Genomic DNA, 12,151 nt, shown 5'->3' on the forward strand with positions numbered 1-12,151 from the left:
AGAAGATGAACTGATTCTGTGTTTCATTGGAAGTCGATAATTTATTTCCTTCATATTTTAAAAGAATAGTTGAGCGGGGTTTTCAGCTTTCGACGTGGCATACCGATAGATATTGACATGCAATCATAAAACGAGTACAGTAACCATATCTCTATTAATCATATAGAAATCCATTCATATCCAGCTCCAACACACACATCAAGATGACCTACTTGATAGGATATGGTACTAGGATACACTCTATACGCCGATTTCTCTATAGGAGGAGACAAACAGACCAAATTGGCACACCGGGGAATTTAATTCTGACCCCCGTAAAAAGTAGGCATATTGTACCATAAATTACCAAATGAGCATTAGAAATGTTGCAGAAAATACATTAAGACATTTAGAATTAATATCGATACAACTAATGTACAATAAAAATGTGTGCACAAATTAAACAAATTTTACGTCTGATGTTGAATGATTCATCGCAGTCATTTGAACAATCAACTTATGTCAGGTTGACTGTACTTTACTTTATTGTTTAATTAATTAATTTATTTATATTTGAACACGTTTACAAAATGACAACCATAATAGAAGTCTTGGCTTTATCATAAAAGCATATGAGAGTGCTTTCCATAATCGCACATTAGCTTTAATAAAGTGGTGAATAATCTGGCAAGCAGCGATCATCATAAAAAAAATGAGTTTTAGTCGTTATTTTACAGAATTTGTACTACAGATACATCTTCACCTCAGTACCCAATAACTTAAGAACAGGAGGTGTGGGAATGGAGCAAGTTGTAGACCGTGGCTCCAACGAGTAAGACAAAATCAAATATTGACTGATACATATAAAGTATATACTTCTAAGCTGTATAGCGGTACTGCTATCATTTGCTTATATACATTTTGAACGTTAAAGAAGAGAAATCTGCGAGTGTGAAAAAAGTTGCCTCAACATGGATGTGAACCCGTCACCTTATGCTGTCTATGCAGACTAGCTAACGGACTGGACCATCGAGGCTTCGTTAGAAATTTAAATCCGATAATCAACAAACAACAGAAATCAATATTCAATAATTGTAATGTACGCCCTAGTTAAATAATTGAAGTCTAGGAAAATATCGGCCAACGGTATCTTTAATTTGAAGTTAACTTCTTTTGATATAATTTTCTTTCAACTATTCAAGGGAATTAGTATTAAGTAATTTAATCCAAAAGAAGTGCAATTGAATTTACGTTAACAGCAATTGCTTATGCAGCAGCAAATCGTATGTTTTAAAGTGGATTCTAAGTCATAGATTGAATATTAAATGCGTTCTTCTGTTCAAAGGTCAATACTAAGGAGGATGAGAAGGAGGAGGAAAAAGAGCATGCTGATGAAATGAAGGTGGTGATGATGATGATAAGGATGATAATGACGATGATGATGATAATGAGGATGATGACAACGAAGACGACGACGATGAGAATGATGACGAGTACGATGATGATGAAGATGGAGATGATGGTAACGGCGATTGTAATGATGATAATGTCGATGGTGATTATGATGGAGGTGTAGTAGGAGGAAGAAGACGATGATAATGATAATGAAGGTGATAATGATGACGATGATGATGATGATGATGAAATAATATGGGAAAATAACGATACTTAACAGTAACCATGGGCGTCGATTGGTGGGGACAGGGGGGACGCATCCCCCCACTTTTCATAGTGGGGGGACATCATATCGATTGTCTCCCCCCCCCCTACTTTTCACCAATCTTCTATAATTAAAACCCCACTTTTACAAGCGAATGGAAAGAATAACAATTACGCATGACTCATGAATTTTGTCTGTTCACTTTTCTAAGAGCGGTACGTATTTTCCGGTCCAAAACCAAGTAAAAACGCAATTTGTAACCATCTCAGAAACCCACTAGATCGATTTTATGGGTGCAACGACTATCAGAGGCTAAATTTAATGTGAAAACAATGTACTGAACGTTGTTGAAATTGGAAGCATGTATCCTTATTAGGCCAATATTTTCACAAACTCAAAAGTGCAGAATTTCTAATGTAAACGATTTATTCTTTTTGTATATTATTATGATCTACTTTTCGAACGTGCAAGTCCCTCCCTGTCCCCCCTCTAATTTGCTTTCCTGGAGCCGCCACTGATAATGATAAATTAAGTAAATCACCTTTATATTTGTGAAATATTTTGTATATTATTATGACCCATACGTAGTGTTTAATATTATCTACATACATAGGATTACTGTTTTTTCTAATTTCACGGATATGATGTCTACCTATTTCGATTAAGTGATAAGCCTACCAAAAGTTTACAAACTCCAGTGTTACGTTGACGCAGTATCGCAATGACGCCATAATAATCAGTGGCAGATTCGAGTGGGGCCGAGCCGGCCCTAATTTTTTCACAATTATTTTTAAAAAATGGAAAAAAAACAAAGGAAAATTAGAATTAGAATTTAGGTCTGAGAGTGCCATTTCCGGCAATCTAGAGGTGTCATAATCATATATTTTCTTTCCTCAGCCCCAAACATGGTGGGGCTGAGGTGGTAGTCCAACTACACTCTCCATCTGTAAAAGTCCCTCTCTGGGCCCAGCTCTATTTCAAATTACTGGATCCGCCACTGGATATTTTAAAATTTCGTATGGAAATAAATGTTAATTGCATTGCTTAAAATCAATTAAAAGGCTATATGCGCCAGAGCTTCCGGGGTTTCGCCCCCTGGTCCCCAACCATTGCTTGGGCCTACGACCCAAGGCTTTATTTTTCATCTCGTCCCCCCACTTTCAACCACGGATCGACGCCCTTGACAGTAACAAAGAGGATTATTGTTAATGATTATATACCGAGGATGCTTTGATGATACTGGCAGTCACTGATACAAATGTTAAAGATCCTCGTAACGAATGCTGACGTTAATGAAAAATGAATCGTAGTACTATTCGTGAGTACAATATTAATGATGATGCGATACTGATGAAGATGTGATGACAGCGTTATGAAAAAATACCATATGTTATTGTATAATATTAAAAGGCATGCATGCTGCTTTAAAACTGAAGTAATAAGCTGACATGTTGCTTCCGACTGATAGTATTGTGGATAATCATATATATTTGAAGAGGACTTAAACAAAAGTCGTACAAAATAAATTCCTTTCTTTGTGATGCCGGCACGACATTTTCTGTAAACCACTTTTGGTAACGATTCTCATCAGGAAAAATATTAATTCGAAGTTATATCTCAGATATAACAATTACAAATCGTCTGATACATCACAATTACGATCGGTATATGCCAATTGAAGATTGAAACTGCAAAATAAGAGTTACATGAAGAGTGTATTGGATATAGGTTAAAGAAATGATTCAGATACCTTAAGGAACTTTTATAGTAATGCCAAGAGTCGCAAGCAAAAATGGTCTGGTCTATTCTTTTCAAATTACTTTCCATAAAGAGAACAACAAAAATGTAACTTCTTATATAGATGTACATCCACATATTGTGTTACAAAAATGGGGGTTAGACAAGAAAAAGGGATAAAGAAAGTAAAAGAAACCAATGGATGAACAAAAGAAGTATATTAATAAATTTAAAAAAATACAATTTAAAACATCCGTACACAATGTAGGTAAAATGAATTTCATTAGTCAAACAGAACCCTTAAAATTATAGTTTTTCTAAACGAAGAATAAGATAAGGATTTTAAAAAATGAAGGAACAGAGCAAGCATGTCTCTATCAACTTTTGACTCGACACACTTCTGCTATAATAGGTCTAGGTTAAAAAACTAGGGTATAGCGGTTTGTTTAATACAAATGATCCCATTTATATGGAATTTTATTATATAATTTATTCATGAGATGGAATTGCGTTAACATACGTAGTCCCCTATAGGGGGATTTATTATTATTTTTTTGTATTTTTATAGGCCTGGCCTATATTGACATGTATTCAAGGAGATTCTAAAAAGAGCACTCCAAAATGCTTTTGATTTTCAATCAAAATGTTCACATTCCCTCTCATTTGCTCATGTTTTTCGACAAGACACACAGATTCAACCTCTCTCTATCCGGGGAACAGTACAAGCATGTACTCGATAGGTTGGAAAATGGATGTATACATAGTCCAAACTCTCTATTAGCGGCAATTAACACATTGAACAGTTCTATGTGTTTGTATAAACCACGGTAATAACATGAATCGCGTTGTACGTACCAAAGCCTTGGTGTCGTGCGGAACCGGAATTATTATTGTTATTCCCAATTTTGGGTAATGAAAACGAATTTCTTACACCAACCTATTTTTTTTTCCGGTTTCTCACGCATTATCTATACAAACACGTTTACTTTTCCCTTTTAAAACATAGCCATAATTAAGGTATTCTTTTTTTCTATTCATAATTTTACATTTAATTTACTTCTACAGGTCTTCCTCCAATCCAAGACCACTTTTGGGACTGGGTTTCCATTGTACTTCAGTAGCTTTGGTCTCTTATTTTAATAAAAAAAGATAAAATACATTTTTTAATTTGGGACAACAGAAAAGTGAATTGGAGGTGGTCTTTAACTGGATGGGCTTTAATTAGAGGGAGACCTAACGTCGTAATTATAACTTACGTTGGTAATATTTGAATTCGTCTTCAGGATCAATGCCAGCTTCATCACACGATCGGAACTCTGTCAACCCGAAATCCGTTAATTTGACAACAAACCTACTGTCAACTACACAGTTCGACGACTTCAAGTTTCCATGGGTTTCTAATGGTGAATTATGCAAATAATGCATTCCCTGAAATATACATATAAATATTTATATTATTATTATTTATTACTTGCATATTATAACAAAACAATAATACTGTAATGAAATACTGGATTTTGAGCTAACAAACATAAAACAAATATATTGCTTTGTGTCTAAGGTGCATTTAATTGAAATAAGATAGTTTACTTACAGACGTTCATTCATTCTGTTTTATTATCAAAACTCATCAGTAAAACATAACTGAATTGCGAGCAGGTTTACAAAATTTATAAGAATACAATATTATTAAAATAAAAAATATTATTAAAATGCAACAGACGTATGGAATTAATAATACCGGTTCTTTGCATAAACACTTTGACAGGTAATCTAATCAATTTGTTATGGAATGAAAACACCGTGCATCCATACTACAAAGTCACCATAGTTAATCGACAAAAAAACGGGCAAATTCGGACATCAATGCATTGTAGGCCTATTCTTCCGTCTGTGAAATTGGCAAGATTGTGATTGAATTGGATTTCATTACCCAGGAATAGAATACGGTCCGATTATCCAGGAGGTGGCTCATATAAACCCATCCAATCACCCGTAAGTCCGATCACCCATGGGTCCGATCACCCGTAAGTCCGATCACCCATGGGTTTGATCACCCATGGGCTCGCATCGTCTGTCAGACCATATGTCAACGGCGTACTTGTTACGTGTTGAAGTTATGGATTTCGAGAATACACGGTAATGTACGTAATGTAATGTGTAATGTGAATGTATCATACCTACTACACTGATCTTAAGCCCCTTACTGTTTCCAAGATCACGAATTAACGTTAAAAAATCCTATTAAATTGATGTTTAATTCATCTAAAGTGAATTATAGTTTAGACAAGTATTCCACTTTCGCCGAGTCAACTAGCAACCGTATACTCATTAGCCTTACTTTTGAAAGTATTTAACCTCATGCCTGTACTACTGCGCTAGGATTAAGACTCCAGATTTCTGACATCTCACGTTAATCACTGTTATCGACTTTAAAATAATTATGATAACATATTTGCATGAAACTGTAATTATGAGAGGTGAAAATGCATTAGCCAGCAGAATACGATTAATGTGAATGCTGGAAATAAAAACAAGTTCAGTTTAACATCATCTGATTAACAAGTAAAAACAAAAACCAATTTTTTATCGTTCTTTTACTTTCTTGTGTCAACAGACAATTTATGGTTTGAGTAACATTTTATGTAATTACCAGTATCAATTTTAAATTGTAATTGAACAATATAATACAATTATTTGAAGATCACGTGTAGTTGAACGTAACGTACGTCTACATGCAAGTATTAAACATAAATAAAACGATACAATAATGTTCGATGGGCTATGAATTAACCATCACGTAAAGTACACAAATATACGGTACAGTTTGAAATTGTCATAATGTGATCGAGTGCAAACTAGTATTGGTGAGGCCAGAGAATCCAGTGGCCAACGAACGCGATCGTTTATTATATAGGCCTACCATATCAGCAAATGTATTATATAATTATTATTATTTATTTATTACATTACCGGTACCTTTCTATATTATTATGGAATTTGACAGAATAGGCATAGTTCAACAAAAGTAATTTTTAGAGGTTTTGGCATGCATATTTGCAGATTAATATTGTTTACAATGTATAATATGTCCATTTTTTCAGAATAAATCAATAAAAAGAATAGACCAACGTTTGTTTTACTTTAATCTAAACACATTAGACCTATACCTAATATTTCTGAAAACGGGTGGGTATTCATTACGGTATGACTCAACGCACACACAGCAGAACAGGTCTTCGTGCGTTTCATGTAATTATATTAGCACCATACACAATGGATCTTGAAAGATATATACGTGAAATGCATCATAACATCTCTTACGATACAAATGTCTCAGTAATATATTGTACAAATAGCCTTGAACTTATAATCTTTTCATTCAACATCGAAATATTACTTTGAAAATTCTGAAAGATCAATGCTTTACAGGTACTTGCACACGCTTAAGACGTTGGAATTATCATGAGCCCGTGGATTATTACCATTTATGTTTTTGACCAAGAGATTAATTGGGGCTTCGCACAGAAATGAAACATGTGGGGGGGGGGGGGGGGTCCGCGCTGAGGCTCAGGCTGTTTAAAGCTATGCATGGGCCCTCTGGACAATTCACTTTACATAATTTGTTATTGCCACTAATTTAATTTGAAACCGGGCAGAACATTGAATTAGGTCTAATTTGTGCACTGGAATATTCCACCGGGAGTGATGGTTGCAAAGATGGTTGCAAATTGTGCATAATAATTTGCTTAAAATCTATTGAACAGGGAACTGAACCGCCGTGATGTAGGCCGCTTCCTTGCGGATACCATCGCGCTAAAATATAGCATAAAGAGGAAAACTGGATTCAGTTATTACATCAATTTTGTTGATATCATTAGCGTACAGGTTAACACAATTACATCGCATGCGGGTGTCTTTGAATACTTTCACTCACGAACTTGCAAAGAACGTGAAGGGGTTAAAATATTATTTGATACTTAAGGTAAGTGGCGCAAGACTTAGTGAATAATTGGCGCAAACTGCCGCTGAAATCTAAAGCGGCTCTGGCTGAAGTCGTTATTCTGGTGGTCTGGATCTTTACTGTCAAAGGCGGGTGATATGTAATGAAACGTGCTTGGAGGCTTTTCAGGGGTTACTAGAATTTGAATAACAGCGAATATTTAATAAAGAAAGCTATGAAACACCGTCCTGTAAGCCGAGCACTATGGGAAATACGTGTGGGGTGGGGGTGTGGCTAGTCTGATCGCACCCTTTCTAATTATATATAGGCCTATGTTTTAATTTAATGTTTTTAGTCATTGTTTTTTTCTTTTGTTGACCAAAGGTCATTTATTCACAAACATCCTTACAGTATATCATTATAAAGTTTTCATTAACATCTCTTAATGAATGTGTACAAAGACAAGTTGTTCCTTATTTTCATTTTTTTTAACTTGTTGACCAAAGGTCATTAAATTACCACCATAATAATCACAATAATAATAATAGGAAAAATTTAAAAAAAAATCATAATAACTCAACGTGTTATGAGTAAACTTATATCGCATTAGCGTTCAATGATGAAAACTAATATATTTTTATATAAAAATGAAAAAGGGAGAAAAAAAAAATTAAGGGATATACTGGTCAAATAAAATCTATATTAATAATAGTTACAATTGGTCAATGCCTAAACTTTGAAATCATGTTAATATCATAGAATTATGCTTGAATTTATTTTTTTAACTTTCATATAACATACATTGATCGACTTAATTTGCATATTTTATTGTATATATAAGAATTAAGAGAAGTTTAAAAAATAAGAAAATCAAGAAAAAAGGTGAAATATCAAAAAGTCTGTAATTCAGAATGTCTGTAATTCAAATAACTTGATGTATTGATGAATAAAAGTGGTGGTTGTTATACCCCAAAAGAGAAAAAAAAAATAATAATAATAATAATAGGCCTAATGATAATCACAATCAATAATATTAATAATAATAATAATAATAGTAATAATTATAATAACAATATTAATAATAATCATAATAATAATCACATAATACATCATAAAATGGATTTTATTATATATCAATTATTAGATTCTTAAATTTACAAGCTTTTTATAATATATATTTTTTCCTGCAAGTTGTTTCTATATTTAAGCTCAGTATAAAAGATTGGTATAATAGGCTTTGATAGCTCAGTGATGTTTTATAAATTACAAAGGTTGCCAAGGTCATGAGTTCATTTACAGTATTGTATTTATCTTCTATATTGTGAATTCCCTTAACAATTTTATTCATATTTATATCTACTATAAATCCATTGTTTTTTAACACTCGTTTGATATTAGACCAGTACCCATTTACACGCTTACAATGTAGAAACATATGTATATAATGTTTTTAGTCATTGTATTGTAAAAATGTGGATTTAAATTTAAAATTAATTGTAAATGTTGTACAATTCAAAAATCACTGATTAGGCATACGGTACGTCTACCGGTTTAAATTGGATCTACCCACTAAACCAGGGGTGGGCATAAAATCGGTCGGAGGGCCAAAGTGAATTTCTGATTTAACACCGAGGGCCGCACCCAAACTTAGATCTTTCCAGTGCGCTTCTAAAAACCTCCAAGCACTTTATTCCCAGTTTTAATTACTTTTTACATATGATCGGTGTCAGGCCGTAAAAAAACAAGGTGTTTCCTAGCCAATGTTGCTTGGCGGGCCGCACACATAGGGGTTTATTTCATATTCGCGGGCCGCATAAAAATCGCTGTCGGGCCGCACTTTGCCCACCTGTGCACTAAACCAACTAAAAATGATTTAAGAAAAATACATTTATTTGTTTATATTCTGTTTACGGTCGTACGAAACAAGACAACTCTGAATATTGTACAGGCCTAATATGGCTATTCAACCTAAACATTTTAAAACAATAACTCTAAAGAAATGAAATGTTACTTATAAGCAGGAATAAATGTCGGCAGGATCAAATGAACTGATAATAAATTTAATCTTGTCACGTTCAAAAATAAGACATGATGATTTACAAATGCAGTTGTAATAGGTAATTATCTACGATTGGTATTATTGTCTTGTACGCCGTGGTGACTGATACATATATAAAATAATAATAGTAATCGTTTATGATATTGTTTTCTATATTTGACATTCATTACTTATTCAATTCATTTCAACAAATCATGCATTTTCTTCAAATAATGCGTAGGCCTACTTTGCAGCTATCTAATGATAGAAGTTGAAAGTTGATACTGTATGTAATTCAATAGAAATGGTCTGATGTATTATAATATAAATGTATATACTATGTAGGCCCACATATAGATGTAGATACAACATTTGATAAGGCAAGTTAAGACAATATTATTACTTGTCAATATTTAAAACCCCCAAAAATATACAATCTTTAACAATAAGGATGAGTAGGGCTATATTTCTAATAAAATGCCGTATGTCGATTTATAAGCAAACTAACAAATTTAATTAGGCCTAAGCCTGAATAAGTAGCGTTCAGTACGGTACGTTATCTGTGTGAGTTGTGTGTGTATGAATTTATGTCGTTTATCGTCTTGTATATATGGCAAGTGACCATAGATTCGCTGTTATCAATCTAAAAAACAGATAAACCAGGTACATTTCATTATACTGAGTATTAGGCCTATGTCCACAATGGATACGACTCTCTTGTAAGTTCTTCATATAGGCTTACGTATACGGCGTTTAGTCTCTTTAGACCGATTGCGCATTATAGCATAAATCATATTAGTACCGGTAAAAATATGTTTTTATATTATAAGTACCGTTGGGGCCATTTAAAGTATTAAAATTACGAATGCAGCGGCAAGCTTTGTAGTTAATCCAGTTTCAGCAGACGAGATTATATCGAATGTTTCGGTCACGATGAACACAGGCAGATGCAGAAATCTAGATTGTATTACGTATAGATGTTGTTTACCAACCATTATTACATGTACAGTGAATTTTGAAATAATTAATATCCTGGGAAATAATGTGAAGCGCATTACAGTACAAAAGCTAACATATCATCACAGTATTACCATTGTCTGACATTAATTTTTAGGAGCCAAAATTCATAAACCATTCTTATATCTATATCTGCTCTCTTAGATATGTCAATTAGGAAAGTTTTTGCAAGGTTACACAATTCGTAGGCCTACTTAATACAATATTTATACATAATAGTAACCTCGATATAGAAGAAGTTTTAAGCATAGCACCATTACAATCAACAAAGATAAATAAAAACAGTGCTCAGATACCGTACCGGTTATAAACATAATGGCAATAATCATATCAAATACTTCCTTTTATTACATCATTATATTATTTCTATATCTGAGAGCACTGTTAATATTTACCTTTGTTTTATATATAACAAAGATAAATAATATTTATCCTTGAATATTAACAATGCTCAGATATAGGAATAATATAGTAATAAAATATATAAATATATATTATTCAGTGCGCTATCTTCCGATTAGAATAGTATAACTTTTGAACTTTGAAACACGGGCGCCAAAATGTTCTAAGGCAGATTCAAAAAAGAGTACCGTAGACTTAGGCCAACAGTCAGCAAACAAAGTAGCCTTAATGGTTGCTTTCCAAATGGAAGGCTCATAACTTCAATCACACCTGGGTTAATATAAAATAGTTTGATAAATATTTGACGATGAAAATCATAACTCAATTGAAAAGAATGCGCAGGAAATCACCCAAAATTCAATTGACTAAAATGTAAGTCAATGTAGAACAACTGTACATACACGATGGTCACGACGGATCATAAGTCACAATCTACCAAAGCCTTTAATATCCTTAATGCTTAGGATAATAAATTGAACTTCTTAAAAAATATGACATAAATGCAACACTATTCATTCGTTCAAGTAGAATATAACTCATTTAACTATGCTATTACATGCAGCCAAGGAGAAATTAATAACTCTCTATATTGCCCAAATAAATCACATACAAACGAGTGATCATACGAAGCAAAAACGACACATTTATCGAGAGAAAAACCAACAGGCCGTATATTACTCCGAACAACAAATACAGGCTACATGCGATTTACTGAATATTGATACTATGTGATTTATACAACAAAATACATAAACTGACAGTGATTTTGTCAGTTTTGTATAAATGTTGACAAGGATGACATTTTATGATCTAAATTAGGGTACGTATCACCACACGTTGTACACATGTCACGGGGCTGATATCGATATGTGCGTAACGTTGTACAGTCAAGCATTAGAGAGCTTTCGTACGACGACGTAAGATCAATAACGTAATGACGTCAAATATAATCCATCTGCACATGTAATGACGCTGAGTTATAGTTACCGTCTGTCTGGTTTCCATAGAATCGCTACACAGTCGCAACAATGTTTTTACTGCAATCCTTGCACTGTCCTCGACGCAATCGGGAAAGCTTCCTGATTTGACCTATCAGCGTCACCGAAAGCAGTCGGAGATAGCGTGTGTAGCGATTGTATAAAAACCAAGCTTAACGCATGCTCCGAATCTATGTTGTGCAGAGAACAGTCACGTCTTCGCAAATCGAAAGATCTCTATTAATTATGAGGAGATATTGACATATTGGTAGATAGGCGGAATAAATTCTGATTAATAACAATTACCTTTACGATGTCGTACATGATAGAACATTTGAACATGTCATCCAGCTCTATTGTTTCATTCTCCAAAATATCCTGACAGCAAAACAGAAAAA

The 12,151-nt window shown here is 33.6% G+C and overlaps 1 protein-coding gene across 1 annotated transcript in view; it reads right to left on the reverse strand.

The window, feature by feature from the left end:
- The window catches only part of LOC117108109 (atrial natriuretic peptide receptor 1-like), a 98,530-nt gene that overhangs the window by 21,264 nt on the left and 65,115 nt on the right, over positions 1–12,151 (reverse strand). Inside the window, exons 10-11 of the mRNA XM_033250053.1 lie at positions 12,060–12,131; positions 4,633–4,804 (exon numbers count right to left, since the gene is read on the reverse strand). Coding sequence (XP_033105944.1) covers positions 4,633–4,804; positions 12,060–12,131 — 244 coding nt within the window. The remainder of the gene's footprint in view (positions 1–4,632; positions 4,805–12,059; positions 12,132–12,151) is intronic.

Source organism: Anneissia japonica, unplaced genomic scaffold (assembly GCF_011630105.1).
Source record: "Anneissia japonica isolate Jap-2015-1 unplaced genomic scaffold, ASM1163010v1 scaffold287960_len3192837_cov198, whole genome shotgun sequence".
Lineage (NCBI taxonomy): Eukaryota > Metazoa > Echinodermata > Crinoidea > Comatulida > Comatulidae > Anneissia > Anneissia japonica.